The sequence below is a fragment of the Phoenix dactylifera genome, chromosome 1, assembly GCF_009389715.1.
Source record: "Phoenix dactylifera cultivar Barhee BC4 chromosome 1, palm_55x_up_171113_PBpolish2nd_filt_p, whole genome shotgun sequence".
NCBI classification, from domain to species: Eukaryota; Viridiplantae; Streptophyta; class Magnoliopsida; order Arecales; family Arecaceae; genus Phoenix; species Phoenix dactylifera.
In genome coordinates, this window is record NC_052392.1 from 1,562,561 (window position 1) to 1,583,064 (window position 20,504).

The 20,504-nt window shown below is 38.9% G+C and overlaps 2 protein-coding genes across 4 annotated transcripts; both read right to left on the minus strand.

Annotated features, from left to right (window-relative positions):
- Nucleotides 1–159: 159 nt before the first annotated feature.
- Nucleotides 160–7,791, minus strand: LOC103715784 (pentatricopeptide repeat-containing protein At5g65560-like). 3 transcript variants are annotated; one of them, XM_039122828.1, is made up of 4 exons: nucleotides 4,770–7,791; nucleotides 1,757–1,820; nucleotides 586–808; nucleotides 160–470 (listed from the first exon to the last, which is right to left on the minus strand). In XM_039122828.1, the coding sequence occupies exon 1, from the start codon at nucleotides 7,647–7,649 to the stop codon at nucleotides 5,058–5,060; it is 2,592 nt and encodes an 863-aa protein (XP_038978756.1). In that variant the 5' UTR covers nucleotides 7,650–7,791; the 3' UTR covers nucleotides 160–470; nucleotides 586–808; nucleotides 1,757–1,820; nucleotides 4,770–5,057. The 3 variants fall into 3 exon arrangements, with proteins under 3 accessions (XP_038978756.1, XP_017700349.3, XP_038978680.1); XM_017844860.3 differs by having other exon boundaries at nucleotides 586–894; XM_039122752.1 differs by having other exon boundaries at nucleotides 586–1,204.
- Nucleotides 7,792–11,258: 3,467 nt separating this feature from the next.
- Nucleotides 11,259–15,731, minus strand: LOC103715754 (putative disease resistance protein RGA3). The gene is made up of 4 exons (XM_039114859.1): nucleotides 12,494–15,731; nucleotides 12,043–12,387; nucleotides 11,851–11,927; nucleotides 11,259–11,754 (listed from the first exon to the last, which is right to left on the minus strand). Exon 1 carries the CDS (start codon nucleotides 15,729–15,731, stop codon nucleotides 12,564–12,566), a length of 3,168 nt encoding a protein of 1,055 aa, XP_038970787.1. The 3' UTR covers nucleotides 11,259–11,754; nucleotides 11,851–11,927; nucleotides 12,043–12,387; nucleotides 12,494–12,563.
- Between the last annotated feature and the right edge of the window lie 4,773 nt (nucleotides 15,732–20,504).

The window sequence follows — 20,504 nt, forward strand, 5'->3', positions numbered from 1 at the left end:
AAAAAAAAAGGAGATGTCCTGCACTACTTTCAATTTTCTTTGTCTGTAGAAGTCATCTCTCTAGTGGTGTGGGATGTTAACACCTACTTGATATTTGCATCTACTAGCGTGAGATGCTATGTTCAAGAACTCAAGTGAGATAGCTATCCGATAATGATGGGAGATTGAAGATAAGCAGCTCTAGGGCCCTTATCATTTCAGTTAAGAGCAAACTTCAAACACATATGGGGCTTCGAATTGCTTGTTCTGATTTTTTTTTTTTGGATACAAAATCCACTTCTTTCATTGGTTGAGCGGCTGCAAGGCTCTACAGGATCATGACAAGCATTTACATGCAGTGCATGTGCCACAGTTGAGTTACTCGTTCATGTCTTGGTACATCATCTTGATGCATCACCCCTACAGAGAATAGGCCAACCAAATCACTCCCAGCTGCAGGGTGGCCAATCATGCTATAATCCGATGAAACCCTAATCAACAGAAGCATAGCAAAGTGATAAAATTCATTAGGAAGCACTGCGACTTTCTAATTATTGGACCAACCCATGGTTGTTCAAAATAAGAATGGTTGCGGATGGCTCTTACCAGAATGATGAAAGCTCCTCCTTGTTTGGCTGAAACTTCTTGCTTAACAGAGCTGGTGCACCATTTTGATGACATAAAGAGCCACAAACACCACTTTCCTAGAGCAGGCCCTCATCCATTCTCACAGGAACCACACATTAGGCCGGAAAGGATGCATCTTACCACCTTGGTGAATTTCACAACCGCTCCTCTTTATTTTTAGTCTCCACAGATGGAGACGTTTCTGAGCAGGGATAAGTGAGGTTCATGAGGCATTAAGTGGCAATCATTTCCATGCTTGTGTACATTTGGCGCCATTCATATAATGATCTTTAGAAAAGAATAACAATAAGCTGATACTGTTTTTATGCCCAATGTGATTTCCTACATTTGCTGATATTTTTATAAGAAAAAATTAAAAAATATAAATCCTTCTTGCTTTCTAACGGAAAGACAACTCGAACATTATTTTTTAAAAGTGTCTCTATATATCCTTGTATGTGTTTGACATGCTTCATATATCAAGCTCGTCCAGGCACAAGATGTTTCACAACTATGCCTTATTTTTGCTGTGTTACATACTTTGGCAACTACAATTGCACTTGAAAAAATGGTCAACTTTAACTGCAGTGTCCATGACCTGGGAAAATAATCAGCACCAAAAAAAATTAAATAACCTGATATAGGTGAAGTGAGATGAGTAATGAGTTGAAACAAAATCCAAGGTAAGCATGTCGAAGTCAAGTTTATAACCAAAACCACTAACTAGTTACACATTACAAACTTCTGAAGTGCAAAAACTCACCTAGCTGATGGGGAAAAAGTTTAAAGAAAAAAAAAAGCCAAAGAAGAACAGGCTTTTCCAAGGCCAAAAACATCCATGATTATTGAGTCCAAAGTCATCTGAAGCCTAACACTAGAGAGTTTTTCTTTTCTCGTGACAGGATTAAGCTTGTATCAAAATCATTTTAGCTAGCTTTTCAATCACTCTATCCAAAAAGTCCTTTTATTTATCGTTCACCTTTCCTTTTTTTTTTTCCTGTTATGACAGGAGGCATGCATGCCCTTAGCAAACAAATCCAGTTTGCTATAATATATCATACAAATTTATACATCATCTGACATCTGACTTCAAAGAACAATACACCAACTGGAAAAAATACTGGTATAGTCGAGTTCAATATCAACTTACAGATGAAACTGCTCCCATTGGCAATGTTTGATAATGAAGCTTCAACAGAAGTTTTTGGGAGAACCTACAATACATTTTCCAATGAATATTCAGTACAATTGAAATTACATGATAACTGAAAGGCATTCATTTTTTCAAAAGTATATTAAGAAGGTTACATATTTTTTAAAGCATGCGTAAGATTTTTTTTCTTTTATTTTTCTCTCTTTACCAATGATATAAACCAATCTATCAAAGTTACATTCATGAAAACAATTTTCAACAGAATAGAGTTGTCATCCTTTATGGTGAACATCACTCACAAATAAGGCAAACACTACCAAGTTCAGTAAATCTTTCATTGAGTTCACCAAAGGTTCGATACGTTTATGAAGGCGGTTATGGCATTAACCAGCCAGATAGGAACTAGTCTTATGATCTAAAAGATCCATGAACTGATTAAGAAGTCAGATTGAGCCCACCATATAGTGGTTTGGAAAGGGCAGTAAGAGCAGCATGATCTCAATCTCTCACCTAGAAACAAGTCATTGTAATGTTTGACTTTCCTTATCATATCAACAACATTTTTATTTCTCTTTAAAAAGCAGGTGCAACAACTGCTACAGCGGCTGCTATGCTATGGGTTCAAAGCAAGCAATTTATTCTATAGAGGACTAGACCAGTTTCTAATTAGATCCAACAATTAGCCAGTCCAGGAGAAAGTTTAGTATGATATATGATTGAGGACACCTTTCTTCTATGGCTGATATTGTATAATTTTAGATATCTTTGTTTTATGGTTAATATTATTGACTATGGACATTTGTATCTTATGAGGGATTTTTATTATATTTGGTGGATGATGATATTTCTTATTAGATTGTGAACCTTTATATTATGGATGTTGACATGATATTCTAATGTTAGATGGATGATGTTTTATAGCTTTGTTCTTGATGTTTCTAATATCTTTCTTTCTTTCTTTCTTTCTTTCTTTCTTTTTTTGTGTGAATTTGATGTAAAGCATTAATTTTGGACACTTAGTAAGAAAAACTATTAATATATTTTAGCAGCCTGCTTTGGGAGATAGCACCACTATCCACTATGAAACCCCCCAGCCGCTAAGTTCCCACTATCCAATATTTAACACATTGACCAACGATAACCATCTAAAACATGGACAAGTCTCTCTACAGAAATCCGCTGCTATTAATTAGGATTATCTACTTTTATCTCCATTAAAATCAATTAGAACTTCTACCATCAAGAGAGATGAATTATGCATTTTGTTCTCTTGTATCGTCCAAAGATTTAAAGATAAGGGTTCTCATTTATAATAAACATCGTTACTCATACGAGAAACTTCAAATCTTAATATAACATGAAACTTGAATTCAAAAGAAACCATACTTAGAAAGAACTTTAGGATGATGAAGCAAGACAATTTAATTTAAAGAATTTGCCAGTACCAACCTCAATAGGTTGATGGATTTTTTGCTTTGTACAACTAACTGTTGAGAATTTAGAATGTTGTATTGGGCAAGCAAAGGACTAAAAAGAGAAGAAAAGTAAAGGAATGATGGGCAGGAAAGTTTGGTTGGACAGTCTTGGAGGGAGAGGGTGCATTTGATGATAAAAATGTAAGGCTGAATGATAAATCCATCATCATATTTGATAATAAAAAATGGAAGGAGTAATAAGGGACTACTGATAAATCCATCATTAAATTTTTTAAAATTGTAAGATGCCCGAATCCTCTTATGGTGGAAGTCAGGAACATGCTTAAAGGTTTACAAATTCTTGCTGCTTTTGGCAAGTGAAGATTCATAAGCTTACTCCAAATACTTTAGACAAGGACTAATTGTTATGGTTATGATTATGGCAGATACTTGATAGGATTCAGCCAAGACCTGAAAATGCAACAATGAAATTGAATTTTCTTAGGTTGCTAACAATAATCAAGAAATTGCAGAGTTCCCTGGTAATATGGAGGACACAATTGTAAATGTTAAATGAAGAGTGAGGATTTTTAGGAGTGCCGATTTCACATGTTAGGGTGGCAAATTAAGTTGAAGATGCGTTGTCTCAAAGAGAGAAATGAGCCAATTTTGTTGTCATTTGGAATTTTGATGGTAATTTTGTATGACTTATATTAACATCCTTATATTGGTGATCATGTGACTTATATTAACACCTTTATATTTGATGGTAATTTTATATGCTTCAGGCAATGCACGTGGATGGCTGTGATTAAGTATTTAGCTTATATATTTCAAAGATATGGGCTTTATAAGAGGCCTAAAAGAGAATAGAGAGAGGTTTTAGATGCTGCCTCCCTTTTTTCTACTATGGAACTAGGAACATTTTGCATACGAACCATGTTCTTAGAGATTCTCAAAGAATCCATGCAAAATTAGATTCCAAGATATAGTTATCTATGAATATTTAAACTGATTTTCAACTACTTACCTCATCCGTATGCTTCTACATTAAGGACTCTAGGAAGATATTACATTTTCTTTTTCATGTGGTTATCACATGAGGAAACCACGGAACATCCAACCGAGATACGATAAATGCTCTGGAATTTCCTTTATATATAGAAGATATATCTTCAAAACAATATCAGGAAGCAGAAAATATAACGAAAAGAGGAGTCACATATTTAACTTAACCAGAAATATAAACTTCTTACTGAAGTAAGATGCAAAAATGCCTTCTTAACTATATATATACTTAGGATATTTCATTCCGTTGGATATTTTCAATCACATTTGAGTTATGCATGGTTACTTGTGTGCAAGATATTCGTAACACTGAGTAAAGTATACACCATCATACAGGGTGTGCGTGATAATTCACATAGGTGTCACATAAAATATTTTCCCCTTCCACACATTTGTACAAAAATCAATGTACCCAATCTGAACAAAGCAACGTAATTAATGTTTTTAATAATACAAAAGCTAGTGAATTAATATGATAATAGAACTAGAAATAAGCAGTTAAGCACATAAGGAGTCAAGATACTTGCCTCTTATTCAGTTGCTCAAAGAACTTCTAGATGGTACATTAATCTGATCCCAGCAACCTGTGGAATCTTCAATGATTGGAGAATGTAGCTTTTAAATTTTGTGCACTTTTTCCATTGTCAAGACATCTCATCCTGTCTGATTTAGTACAGGACATGTGAGATGAATGCCTATGTGTGGCTATGCATACCATTTCCTTCAACTTTTCAAGAGAGGGAAGATAATGCCATATAGCCAGCACTGCGATCAGCATGAAAGCAGATCGTGACTATTAAAGTCAGCTCTCAGCATTACTTTATAACCCCATTACCTCCACCGGAGATTTCCTCCAACATCTTTGCATATGTTTGGGGACTAGGACGGCAATGCCTTTCCTCCATGATAGATAGCATCTGGGAGCATACATCAACATGGCCCTTTTTAAGCAGGGCATCAATAAGAATTTTCCAAGCAATTTCATCGCAATTATAACCTCTTGAAAGTAAGCTACAGAAAACTGATGTAGCCTTCTCAAAGCTTCCTTCATCACAGAGTCCAGAAAGAAGTAGCTGATAAGATTCTAAATGTGGCAGATAACCACGTTCAGTCATGGAATCAATAAATGCCAAAGCCTCTATGTACATTTTTAATCTGCAGCAACAATTTATTATAATCGTGTATATATCTTCGTTGGCAGGTTTCCCACCTTCTTGCATGTGAAAGAGAAAAGATTTTGCTTCTTCCAGCCGGTCCACTTTGCAGAAACCTTTCATGAAGGCACTGTAAGTGCCAATTGTTGGGGTGTAACCCCCTTTGGACATCTCCTCCATAAGCTCAAGGACAATATCCATATCCAAAATTTTCCACATACCAGCAGTTTCAATAGACACACTATCTATCTGCTTCCTGTTCAAAAGAATTTTGAGCAATGTAACATAAGTCTCGTCATTTGGCTCACAGCCAGCATCAATCATCTCCTTGAAAACAGTAAAAGCTCGATCAACGAATCCCATATTTCCATACCCATCTATTAATGTGTTATAAGTTACTGAATTAGGGAGAACCCCATCTGCCTTCATTTGAACCATCATGCCTTCTGCCTCTTCCAGCCTGCCTTCTTTACAAAATGAACGAATAAACACAGTATAAGTGCACACGTCAGGCTTGCAACCCAAGGAATTCATCTGATCTAAAATCCTCATAGCATATTCAAATTCTCCTACTCTCACCATCTCATCAATAAGAATTGTGTATGTGACAACTGTGGGTTTAAGTCCCTCCTCCAACATATCATCCAGTACTGATGTTGCCTCCTGCAACTTCTTCTCCCTACACAAACCATCTATCAAAGCACTATAGGTATAACTGTCTGGCAAACATTTTCCCGAAGCCATCTTCTCTAGCAGCGAACGTGCAATATCAATCTTTCCAGCCTTGCACAACCCATCTATTAATGCAGTATAGACCACCTCATTCACCTCCACTCCTTTCTGCATGAAAGAATCAAGGAACAAGCAAGCTTCTTCATCCCTACCACCTTTGCAAAGGGCATCTATCAAGATCGAGGACGTCCACTGGTTAGGCACTAAACCATTCCTCTCCATCAAATCAAGCAACATTAGGGCACTATCTAGGTAACCCTCCTTGCATTGCCCCTGTATCAATGCAGTGTATGTAACAATGTTCGGTGACAAGCCAGCCCCGATCATCTTACTCAACAAAGCCATTGCCTTGTGAACCTTCCTCTCCCGACACAACCCACATATCAATTCAGTATAAGTCCTCACATTTGGTTTACACGCATTCGATTCCATCAACCCTAAAACTCCAAAAGCAGCATCAATCTTCCCTGCCTTGCAATACCCATCAACCAAAGCATTGTAAGTAACAATATTAGGCCTCAAACCTCTCCCGGCAACTTCATTAAGCATAACTTCCGCATCCTCAACCCTCCCCTTCTTACAGAGGCTATCTATCATCACCGTGTATGTGTACACATCTGGCGAGCAACCATCATCCCACATTCTTGGTATCAATGAGGAAGCCTCGTTTATGCAGCCAGCCTCACAAAGCCCATAAATCAGGACAGTGTAGGACACCTCATTCCTTGGGCAACCTCTCAGCGGCATTAGCAAAAACACCCGGCATGCCCGAACCAAATCCCCACTCCTACAGTACCCCAATATGAAAGAGGTGTAAGTATGTGTATCGGGGCTCAATCCAGCTTGCAGTAAATAGTGCAGATAGATCTTCGCCTCGCTGAGGTTCCCCTCCTTACAGTAGGCATTGATCATTGTATTATACGTATAAATGTTGGGAAAGGTCTCACCTTTCTGCATCGACTCGAACAAATCCTTCATCTCGGCGGTCATCGCGAACCTCGCGAAGGCCATCAGCAGCGTGTTCAAGCACCGGAGGGTCGGCGCGAAGCCGAATCGAAGCAGGGCTTTGATTGAATCGAAAATGGATCGCATTTCTTCGGCGGAGTAGCAGGATTTTATCATGGAGATGGTGATCTTGTTGGTGGGGCCGAAGAGTTTGGATCGGGCGAGGGCTTGGAGGAGGGAGGAGTAGGAGTCGACGGAGTGGCGGAACCCCGGCTGGTGGCCGATCCAGTCGAAGAAGGAGAGGGAGGTACGGGGGTCGAGGGGGCGGGTCCGGAGGAGGTTCGCGACGTGGCCGGAGGTGAGGGATGGGGCGAGACGCCGGAGATCAGGATCGCTAAGCCAGCCGGGGTGGGAGAGGATCGAGAAGAGCTGGGAGGAGGGGTCAGAGAATTCTAGAGTTAGGGTTTCGCTGGGAGTGGGGGCGGCGGCGATGGCAGAGGAGGAGGAGGGGCGGGAGGCGACGAGGGCGGCGACGGCGGGGCGGCGTGCCTTGATGATCGCCGAAGATCTTAGCATGTTGGGGATCTAGGGGGGAGCCATGGAATTAGGGTTCCGGCCGCGGCGGCGGCGGCGGTGGCGTCGGGCGGCCGCGGAAAGGGGGAGATAAGAGAAGGACGGCTGGGGAAGGAGAGGGATGACCAACGTTTTCTCCTACGAGTGGCCGACTTTTTTTATTTTTCATCTTTTGGACGGCAATGCCCTTATAGAAAAAGCTAATACCGGTGGTTATGTTAGATACCATATCTCTTTTGAAATCTGCACATTCCTTAGGCGGGATGGCTCTGGTAACAATAAAAAAATTCGCCGAAGAATGACACAGCTGGAGTGCATTTATGAGAAATGGAGAGGCTTTTATCAATTCTAATCATAGTAGCTCCATCTACCGTTCAGTGGTTCATCAAAAGTCGTGTGCATGAAGATTTGTTAATGACAACAAATAAGCACTAATGCACCTAAATACATTTTTATTTTTATAATGAGAAGCTTACATAAGCTTTATAAGAGCAGGCTAGGGTTAGTCCAAGCTTGTCTTGTCTTAATCCACTGAACTTGGAGATAGCTTAATTATTGAGGCAAGCTAAAGCCAGCCATTTAGGAATACTCGTTTGAGAGATCGAGTGAGCGCATGAGATCATTTTAGGTTAAATTTTTTGATAATATTATCATTTTATACTTGAAATATATTTATTTTTATAAAATAATATATTTCATAATAAATAAATAAAAAGTAATTTTCATATAGATAATTATTAAAGTAATAGATAATATATAAAAATATTATATATTCATATTTACCTAAATCAAGTCAAACTTGAACTAAACTTATAGTTGAATTTGAACCGGTTGTAAGCAACATGCTCGTCAGCCCTAGTGACCAAGAAAATACCTTGAAGTATGGCTATTGAAGCATTTATTGAAAGTCTAGCATTTATTGAAGCATACATTTTTGTTTTCTTGAGAAAGAAATAAAAAGAAGTGCATAACCAAGAATGAAGAGTATATGTTAAGCAAGGACTATAATTACCCTCCCTTCCTTACATGCTATAACAATCATTTAACAAGGCAACAATGCAATCAAAGTTGTATAAAATGTTTTTGAGCAAAAGGTTGCACGAAGCTTTGATTTACCATCTGCAAATGCTTGTGGAATTTAATATACTATTTTAGCATTATGTACAATATGAATGGCTTTCAAAGACAAAATACAATATCATGAGTTTTGTGCATTAAAAATATTTAAAAAATTCAGTGAAATTTGATTCTAATGTTACGACATGTATGCCATGGACCAATAACACAAATTATTCTTTTAATGAAGAAAATTATCTTTTTTTTCCTGAAGGGTTAGTGTAATTGAGTTTGATTTTACTTGACTTGGTGTAATTAGTTATTGCAGTGTTTTGTCTATAATTATCATTGGAAAGGATGAAATAGATAAGTAAATAATGATATATGATTTTAACGATACAAAATGGATAGTTTTAAAATTTAGTAAAAAACAAAAAAAATGATTTGATAAGAAGAAAAAGAGAAGAAATATGCCATCCAAAATTGGCCTTCCAACCATATATCTTCGCTCTTTCTGTTTTTTTATTAAATTTCTGGTCATTAATTCAAATATATGTTTTTTTTGATACCAACAATTCATATAATAAATATAGCTTCCCCCCCTTTCCTCTATCTTTGTTGAGAGAATTTTTTTGTTGTGGCAGGTAGAGAAAATTAAAAAACAAGAAGGAAAAAGATAAAAGAATAAGAGAATAGAATATTTATGAGGTTCAGTCTATTGACCTATGTTTGCAAGCAGAAACGATGCAAAAGTTTCACTATAAAAAATTAGAGATTATATAGTACAATATTTCCTCACAAATCCCAACCCTCAATACACCCGGTTGCTAGAACACTTGGTTACTCTCTTCTTTTAGGGTTATAAGAGATATATATAATAGAGTAAGTCGATTTGGACTCAAATTGGTACCCCACAATAATAAGATTAGTCTAGCTAGTGGAAGCTCTAACCTTGTACCTTGGGTGTGGCTCAAACAAAATAAGTATGGCTTCCCATAGGGGGGATTGCGCTATGTTCCAGTCACTTAGCTCACTCCACTTCAGAAAAAGATTTCTTTTTGCCTTTCTAGAGTTTGTAAACTCAAGAAATACTCAATATAACTATTGCAATCTACCTACTATTGGCAGACCATCAAGTGGAGTACCTTTAAGATCGAGAGTCCTTAGATTCATCAACCCTAGAGCACCTTTAAGGAGCTTCTACAGAGATTTATAATCCTTAAGGAACATGAATAAGAGATTTTTAAGATCTCCTATATTCTGGTATCTCTCTTACGTGAGTACTGATATTAGCTTTTTTTTATTATTTTTGTGGTTTTTTCTGTGATTTCAAGTCAATATTAGATAGTTTAATGCAAATAGATGTGTATTTAATGAACTCCAACAATTTGAGGCTTAGTTGGGCTTTATAAGTTCTGAGCTGCTGATCATGAAGTGCAGCTCAGTCGATCGTGCCGTGCATGATATGGATATGTGCATAGCTAACATTTTTGGCCATGCTCTCATATAATTCAAATTTTAAAATTCAATTTGAGGTGCCACACTCCCATTTAATTCAAATTTTAAAATTGAATTCAGATCTTAGTCATCTTGATTTCACTCTTCCATATATAACATTGGCATTATGGGCCTTTATAAGAAACTTACGACCTTCATGAGGTTATTGTTGAGGCCTTTATAGACCTCTTTACGGATTACCTAAGCCTGTATAAAGGCTCCAAGTCTGCATGCAACAGTGGTACTATTAGCTTTTATGAGATGCTAGCACCTGTAGGCCTCTGTAGCCTCCATGAGATAGTTGTGGGTTACTGAGAATCAGTTTATATAAAGATTCTAGGTCTGGGTATTAAATACAGATCATAAAACTAAAATCTCCACGAGAAATAAACTTCCTAAATTCTCTTCATGCTTCCTAAATACAGATCTTCGGCATGGTAAAGGGTAGATTTTCTCCTGAAATTATCCAAAATTATCCAAATTTCAAATCAGTCGGGTCGGGTTGGGTCTGAATTTAGTAAACCCAGATCCGACCCAGAAAATGGAACGAATCCAATTTTAGGTTCCGACCCGGCCCCATGGTCCTCCAAAATAGGTCGGGTTGCGTCACGGATCAACCCGATCCATTTGCAGCCTTACTCCAAGCACTTCCCAAGGTTAAGATATATATTAATTTTTGTTTCCTTGCTAGTCTTTTATATCTATTATCTATAAGAAAAGCTTGCAAAGTTATCTTGATTAGGCATCCAGTAGATATTGATGATTAGGTATCTTTGATCAGTTCCTAAAACAAGGAGTCTCAAAGGTAAACGAGATCGATGTCCTAAGCTCACTCTTCATTCATCATGCCGAGCTTGGGCCACAAACTGTCGAATTGGGTATGGGCTGGATTAAGCATGAATTATAGTAACTTGGAGTAAGCTTGAGACTACATTTAACCTGTCCTAACCCGCTGAATTTGGTATCGCTAGGCACAGACTCCATCATAAAAATAGCATCATCATCAAATGAATAACAACCCAATTATCAGGTCTGACGGTTTTCATATGGTCACATTGATAGATGCATCAAAAGAATTTTTCAATAGATCATAGACATACAACATGTTTTCTCTATCACATGTTTTCGAATACTAATTTGCTTTAGAAAAATATTGTGGAATGCTTGAAGGAATTGAGAGAATTCTGCTGTTACATGCTCTCAAATCAAAGTACAAAATATAGTTTATGTATTCATGAATCCATCTGCTCATGCATTCATGCAAATACATTCTAAAAAAATGTTATTTCTTTCTAATCCTTGTCCATCCAAATGTGGTAATAATACGTCGAACATGATTTCCGCAGTCAAATCCCCAAAACAAATGTGCCCAGAATTCGTTAATGTACTTGCTCGCAGACTCCATACTTTCATTCACATCTTTCCAACGTCTGATACTCCCAAGTATGATACAATGATCTCATGAGATTTTGTCCATGATGCAAACTTTTTACGGCCAAGCAGGTGAAGTAATGAAGTTTGGAACACCATCACCTTGGGGTCATCGATCCTTTCTCTGCACGAGAACAAGAAAGAGGTTTAGTCTTGATTCTGCTAATTAGTAATTGTTGAGTAATGCATCTGAGCAGCCAGTGGTTTTCGGAATTAGTACCATAGAATCTGTAATTGGCTGTTGCTAGAATAACAGCAACCAATACAATTGGAGAGAAGCTTCGGATTTCAGCTGACCTGTTGGGCTTGCAAAAATATACAAAAGCTGAAGGAAGGGTGTAAAAACAAACAGCTTGATAGATCTTTGCTTATCATACGGTATTCAAAGTGAAACTAAGATGAGCAGTCATACAGTAGCCAATTAATGTAAGGAATTGCTCTGCATATCATCCGGTCTCAGACTTTTCTTCTTTCTTACTGCAGTCCCTGGGTCCAAGACCTGCACAAAAAGCTGTAGATCATACAATATGCGCACAAGGATTTCTTGTATTCAATAAAAGAAGGCAGCGAAGAAAAAAAAAAGAAGAAAAAAAAATTGGTATCAGATATCGTCTCTTGAAAGGAAATGCGAAGAGGATTAGGTATCAGAAGAAAACAAGCGATCAGGTTGGGATATGTACCTGAAAGGACGAGAATGATGTAGAATATCAAATAGGTGCCGAGTAGTATAACTTCCATCCCTCGCTTGCTGAAGCAGCTGCAAAATATGGGGAATAAATTGATGGGCCTGTTTGCCAATTATCTTCCATTCATTGCTCCAGAAAGAGGAAAGAAAGGAGACACGGGTGGAAACCATTTCTGACCTTTTTCTTGTACGGTTGACTGTCGTTGGCCTATACTTGCTGATTGCTTCAACATGAGATGGGTGTTGTTTCATCGGATTGAAGGCCAATCGGGCAGCCCTCGGCGACAGATTTTGTTGGAGAGAGTCAACTTGTGGAGGGAAGGGAAGCATGGTTGCTCTTCACCAGCACCTACTAACCACTCTGGGAGAGAGACTGCTTCTCGATCATCGAGCTGTATGTGCTCCACGGCATTCACACCCTCCACAACCTTCAATTCCTCACAATCATAAACGTCTAAGTGTTTGAGTCTAGGAAAGTTGGACGCTCTCTCCAAACTCGAGTTGCTATACAAGATCAATTCTGTAAGAGAGGGGAGGTTTTGTATTTCTCTCAGGCTGTGGGCCCTTCTAATTCGTAACTCCTTCAGTGCGGTGGCATGACAGAGGAGGCTCTCTGGAAGAGACCTCAACTTCGGACAATTATAAATATGTAATTCCTTAAGAGAAGGTAGCAACGGTGTTGTCTGGTTGTCCTCCTCCTCCAACCGCCACCACCATTCTTCCCAATTAGTCATGTTTTCAAATCCAAGTTCCTCTAGTTTGGGGAAGCAAGAGTCTGTTTTTCTTCCACCAGCACTAGCACCCGCCAGCACCAAGAATTCAGGCCCGATGCTCGTGACTTCAGAAGCACCTTTAATCCATAGGCAATCTAGTTGGGGCAGCATTCCCAAGGATGGAAGTTGTTGGCATAGAGCAAAATCCTGCAGATCCAGCCTTCGTAGGTTGTGGAGTGATGACGAGGAGGGTGTCATCATCCAGCTGGGAAACTCACGGCCGAAGTAGCCATTGATTTCAAGATGTTGAAGGCATGGCGGTGGGCAGAGTTCCTCGAAGACCTCCCCTATTCTCTTGATATCTTCCTCCTCGTAATCATTTGCATGAGGCTGCTGCACATCAGAAGATCTGCTCGGTAGCGTGCAACACAAATCTAGGTAGATAAGATGGGGCTTGGCTTGAAGTGCAGCGACTTTTGCTTCAGCCTTGTCTGATACCCTCTCCAAGTTTACTATTGTCAAACTTCGGAGTTGGGACAGGGATTTCAACTCCTCCAAGGTGCAGAATCTCCCATGTTGATGTCCCTTGTGCTCTTGCTCCTGCTCCGTGTCATCTTCTCCCACTCTAGATCTGCAGCCCTCACTACCACTCACCACAAATCCCAATAATTCACTTAGTTGTTTCAGTCTCCCTATTCCCTTAGGGAGACCATCAAGTGGCGCACCCACGACGTTTAGAATCCTTAGATTGATTAACCCCACGACACCATTAGGGAGGTTGTGCAAATATTTACAATTCGGGAGGAGCAGGAATTGGAGATTTCTAAGATTTCCTATGCTCTCTGGTATCTCTCTTATTGGAGTCGCATCGAGATCAAGACGTCTAAGGTGCACAAGATCTCCCAAGGAAGTTGGGAGATTGCAAATGGCAGTTTCACTTAAGTTCAGGACCCTTAAACTCCTCAGCTTTTTGAAGAGATCTTCTGGAAGATCCCGAATAAGTGGGGAATAAAAGAATGACAAGGTTCTCAAGGACGTCTGTTCCATTATAAAGTCTGGTATGGTTTCTAATTTTCTATCTACAATCGATAAACGGCGTAATTTTATCGATGCTGATGAGGAAGAGGAGGACGTGATCTTTTTTTCAAATGCTCGTGCATCTCCGACGAAGCACTCATCCCCTGCTATATGTTGAGCTAGAGATCGCAGGAGGTCATGCATCCTGCAAGCTAATAGATCATAATATCCAGGATCTGGCTGTAGGAGGTTCCTTTGCACCAACTCCTTCCAATATCCTTCCGCCACAACTTCCAAGGGCGTATTGTCTTCGGATGTTACAAAGCCCTCTGCAGTACAACTATTAAGAAAAAAACCTCGATAAATTAGGTAGTCCTCGGGAAATAATGAAAAGCAAGTGAAGCACTGCTTGAGAGGAGGTGGTAAATGCAGATATCTCAAGTACAAAGCACCCATCGCCCCATCCGGAAGCTTAGTAAAAGACCATGCTGAGCTAGAAAGGACCAGTTCCCATTCCGATTGCCTTTTCGCCTTGGTTCGAAGAACCCCTCCAATCGTCCTAAGACCAAGGGGAAGGCCATCACATTTTTCTACAATTCTCATCCCAACATCCTTTAACACATCCCTTTCTCCTTCCTCGTCTTCCTCAAACACCATCTTGCAAATTAATGACCAACCATCCTCTCGAGACAACTTATCCACTATATGAGTTTGTATAGCACCCATCTGTTGAGCAATATTTATATTTCTAGTTGTTATTAAAATTCTACTACCTGCCAGACCACTCTGCAAAGGATTTCTCAATAGCTTATCCCATATTTGTGCATCCCAAACATCATCCAAGACTGCAAAGAATTTTTTGTTCCTAAGTAATTCGCTAAGCATGGGTTCAAGCACTTCCTTCTCTTTAGCATGTCCAGGATCACCACCAGCTTGTTGTACGATGGATCTCAGTAAATCGGACTCTGAGAACTCTTGGGACACGCACAACCAAATCCGTGGCATTTGGTTGAAGTTGTCCCGAAGCTTTTCATCATTGTAAATTTTTTGAGCAAGAGTAGTTTTGCCTATCCCACCCATGCCGACAATAGCAAAGACTGGAATTTTTTTCTTATATTCTTTGGTCAACAGGTCCACCAACCTCCTTGTATCATCCTCAATTTTCTCTCCCACAAGATCAGGTTCAACAAGTACAGGAGATGTCTTGCGACTTATTCTACTTTTACAGCGGTCATCATGGGGAGCAGGTGTAAGATGGAGGTCAGCTTTGTCCTTGGCAAGTTCATCAAGCCTAAGGTTGAGATCCCTAATTCTATTGCCAATCTCATGACGGAATCCAACTTTGTGCAAGCAAGCAAAGGGAGGGTTGCAACAACGTACCCACTCAGCACAACGAGATGAGGATGAGTTTGAGCTGAGAAGCTTCTCACCCTCGATCCGGCATTCATCGACGATGTCGTCTGCATCGTACATGAGATCTCGTAACTCGTTGAGCCAAAGGTTGATGCCTTCGTCGTCGAAGCGTCTATTCTCTGCATCAGCGAGACCGACCCGCATCCTCTTCAGCCTCCTATGGAGCTTCTTGATTTCATCAGGCACACCCAAGATCTTGGCCGCCTCTTCCTTTCCATAGGTTAATAGCATCTCACATAATTTGGAGACGAAGGCATCTGCGATCATGGCCATCTTTTGTTTCTCCAAGTGCAAGATGATGGGAGGATGGAGAGCTGGAAATGGTAGGGTACTGCTTGCGCTCTCCAAAAAGACAACTATTTAATGACCGCTAATACCCCTCTACCCTCCTAAACACGACATGCGATATGGAAGAGCTATTTCCATTATTTTACTCCGAAGATGCCATGAACTAATATATGACGTATTGAGGGGGTCTGCCCTTACTTTATGTGGGAACTGTCATTTATCTTTTTTTTTTTTTTTTTTAATTTTTGGTTTGGTGTAATAGCATTTATAGTGGGATTAGCATGGTCCATCGCCTATTTATTTTCTTTCATTTTTGATTTTAGTGTAAGAAGTGGACCATTGAAGGCCTTAATGCAGCTCGGTCATGCATGCCGGTGCCAAAAATACGGAGGACGGACATCCGAACGCAAGCTTTCATGTATCTCAATGCATAATCTAAGGGCCTAAGCTGCATTGGGTCATGAAAATGGTTCCATGCATGACCGTTGGACCCAACCCTTGTCCTCTGATGTAAGAGCGTCATCAATGAGATAGGTATGGCTGTTCATTTGCAATGCACCTGCTAGTTTCCTTGGCCAAAGTTTTAGTTTGGCATAATATATATCATTATCAATAGGATAAGAATGATTTATTTTATTCTGGAGTTGTCAATCTCTGCCTTCTCTTTGTTTATTATTTTTTAGTTGGTGCAATAGCATCATCTATGAAGTACACTTTCTTTTGAAAAATTCAAAGTTTTGGTCTATTTCTGTGGTTTGTTTTAAATATTATTATTATTGTTGCTATTGTTAGAATAAGCTTGAGATGCAAGGTAAGGTTCCAACAACCTTGACTCCTCCATTCATTAAAATTATTACATTGTATTACAGTAGAAACACCGGCATTATTTCTGTACTTTAGTATTATATTGAAAATGAGAAGACAGCTGTTGCCAATACTAATAATATATATAAAAAATACTAGGTGCTAGTTGGTTGTCACAGGTCGTTGGTTATTAGTAGCTAAAAGTTTATCCTACTTTTAAAATATAATCATGATATTATTTAATAATATTTTAAATTAAATTATGGAGGTTTGAAATTTTTGAAAAATATTATTATGACCAAAAAAAAATGGAAACGAAGGCTTCCAAATTATTCCAAATACAGAAATTCTAAACTCTTCGATATGCTGCTAGAGGTGAAAGTGGATTGGATAATATATGAGAATCCGACCAATATCAATATTTGTATTCATATCCATTAAAGAGAAATAGATATGGATATGGACAAACAACTATCCAATCTTTATTCGAATATCTGATTCTATTTATAATCCTATTTAATTTTATATAGCACTTATTTATTTTTAAAAAATAAATAAAATACTATTATTTTGATTCATCATTATTTAGTAATACTTTGATTTTTTGGTCATAAAGTTTAGTTATCTGATTTATATTTGTATCCATACCTATAATTTTGGTATTCAATTCGTATTCATATTTATTTAAAATAAATATTAATTTAAATTTTTTAATCTAATTAATATTTATATTTATATTATATTTATTAAATAAAATAAATATAGATGTATTAGTATCCGGTCCGACTGGTTCGCGTGTAGTGGTGGAAACAAGAATACTGTACCCGAAAAATATATTAAAGAATGTGGAAATTTTGCAACTTGCTCATGGATATTGCTGTTAGGCGGCGGAAGAATACTGTACCCAAAAAATTATATTAAAAAATGAGAAAATTTCACACTTGCTCATGGATACAGCTGTTGTGACTTGACTAAAAAAGGAAAAATACAAAGGACAAGTTGGTTTTGAAGCTAAGTGGACCATCGAAGGCGTTGATGCACGTTGGTTATGTGTGCTGGTGCCAAATGTATGGTCATGATCTATGCACATAGCACATCCGAACGAAAGTTTTCATGTATCTCAATGCATGGTCCAAGAGCCTAAGCTGCATAGGGTCATCAAAATGGTCCCAATTTAGGGGTGCAAATGGGTCGGGTCGGGTCGGGTCCTAGGTGACCCCGATCCGATCCGGTTTTTTGTTCGGGTCCCAATTTTGGACCTGGACCCGACCCGGTTGAAGATCGGGTTGGGTCGGGTCGGGTCCGAGTCGGGTTCGGGTCGGGTTCGGGTCTGATTCGGATCGGGTTCGGGTCCGATCGGGTCTAATTTTTTTGTGCTTTTGGGAAAAAATTTGGGCAAATCTAATTTGGTCGTATCATAATTATGAGGTGCTGGGTGACCCATGACTTGAAAGACTTGCAATTGAGCTCCAGTCAGAACAGATGACCCATGACTTACTAACTAAGTCGGTCTACAAGCCAAATTTCATATCACACTATTTTTTATCTGTATGACTGATTGGACGGAACTCGGTGTCTCCCAGCTCCCCTCTCACGAGGACAAAAAAAATCCCAGACCTTCTTCCAAAATCCAATTCCATTACAGAAAACTGGCACATGACCCATATTCAGTTGCAGTGTTCCCTCACTTTCTCCCTTCAAAGTTCAAAAGTTAAAAGAAACAAAAACCAAAAAACAGAAGGAAAAAAAAAAAAAAAGGCAGCTACCGAGACACCAGAGGTCTCAACAGTGTAATAGATCGAGAGAGAATCCTGACGGGCCGACGTTTCTTTGGATTCTGTGAACCTATGCTTGTTGCTAACTTGCTATCCTCCCACACTGACCAACAGTACCACAACCCACGCCAAAAAAAAAAAGAAAAAGAAAAAGAAAAGACTTTCTTTTGCTTTTCCTCTCTCTTTCTCTCTTCGGGTCCATTCGGGTCGGGTCGGGTCCGTTTGGTAAACCCAGACCCGATCCAGAAAATGATTCGGGTCCAATTTTAGGACCCGACCCGGACCCGCGGGTCCTAAAATTCGGGTCGGGTCGGGTCTATGCGGGTCGGGTCGGATCGGGTCACGGGTCGACCCGACCCATTTGCAGCCTTAGGTCCCATGCATGATAGCTGAACCCAACCCTTATCCTTTGATGTAAGGGCGTCATCAATGAGATAAGCATGAATAAGACTCATAGAAATGAGTGGATGTGGTAGGTGGCATGCTTGCACACCATGCAGGATATTATTTTTTCTCTGACCGAGTCTTTTTCTACTCTGTAGAAGTAGAAGATAGCTGTGTGCACCATGCTAATCGCAGACTCCACCTCAATAATTGCAACATGGAAATTTTTTTTATTAAAAATCTTACACCTTGCTTCTGTTATCATGTGGCTTTCTGTTATATTTTACTCTTCCTCGATATAACTCTTTGTTGATATAACGCCTTTTTATTAACTCAATGACATCTGAATGGGCCCTCCCTCTCCTTTTTTTTTTTTTTTTGTTCCCAAAAAGAAAAGAGTGAAATTACGAACGTGTTTGGACACCTAAGCTGTTGGTTCCATCTCCCTTCCAAGTTCCCACATTAGTTTTAGCTTTCTAGTCTACTGAAATGATAATAATAATACATTCTAGTGGCATAAAAAAATGTTTGATTACCACTAGAACATAACAAAATGAAACAATCTATTCTTTTTTGCTGTGGGATGAAACAATCTATTGGGCTCTTAAAAAATTAGAAGAACCAGGTCTCCCACCTGCTTTGACAAAAACATTTTAAAATAGAAGAAATGAACTGATTTGTTGAATGACGCCAGCCATAACACAAAAATTAATGCGAAAGAAGAGACATGAAACAAAGATGATAATAGATGCATGTAGGATGTGTGGTATGAATGGGCTTGAGAGTCCTTATTTTTTGAACTGATGTAGAATGGATGTTGTAATTTTGTACTGGGCAGTCACCAGAGTCCTCCTGGAACCGATCCAGCAGTTGCTAGTTCTAATGGGAGGCCTTATTGGACTTATTTTTGTTCTTAGGTCGGACCCGTTTCACCATTTCATTGTATCAGTGAAATGTGTAGTAGTATTTCCACCATTTTGCTGAAAAAAGATGATTGGAACTTGTAAATCAATTTTTCCGCGAATTAAAGAAAATTTTAATTCGATGCCTTAGCGGCTTAAAGAACCGAGTACATGTTTTTTGGACCAATTTTAACCATTATACTCAGATGCGAAATCACTTCCTGAGAAGCAAGATGTTTGCTCGCCAAAACACTCAGGCTGCTGGTGTTATAAATTAAACAGTCCAAAGTGTTTTGTTGTAAGCAATTACATTTCTCTTGGCACATAAGGTTTTGATTAAGAACTAATTTACCTTTCAACTTGGAGCATCTCTATTTTCCATCAGCCGGTGAAGAGTGACATTATGGGGTGAGCCATAATTAAAGCAAGGTTCCACCTAAATTTGGCAAATTCATCATGAAACTACAAAGCTGCAGATAAATACAACAGTCGCCTAATTAGCGGTGCTACTTTGTTGCCATGGATTACCATTTGCCAATAGTTTTTTATTTTAGTGAAATGACCCAAATGATATATTGCATTTATTATTCGAACAAAGTCAAGGAAGAAAGGATAATCTCTAGGATGATGGCCATCCAACCACATGCATGGCTTAAAATATCTAATAATGTATGCCTTTGACATTGCACAACTCTGATGCTAAGATCTTCGGCAGGGTAAAGGCTAGATTTCTGCCCAAAGTAGCAATGGATACTAAGAAATTATACGGAAGGTAGCAGACAAAGCTCCTCGAAGACCTCCTGATTTTCTTAATCCCATCCTCTTTGTAATATATTCAAGGCTGCACGTTGCGGTCGGTTGGTAGTGTGAAATGCTAACTTTAGTATTCAATA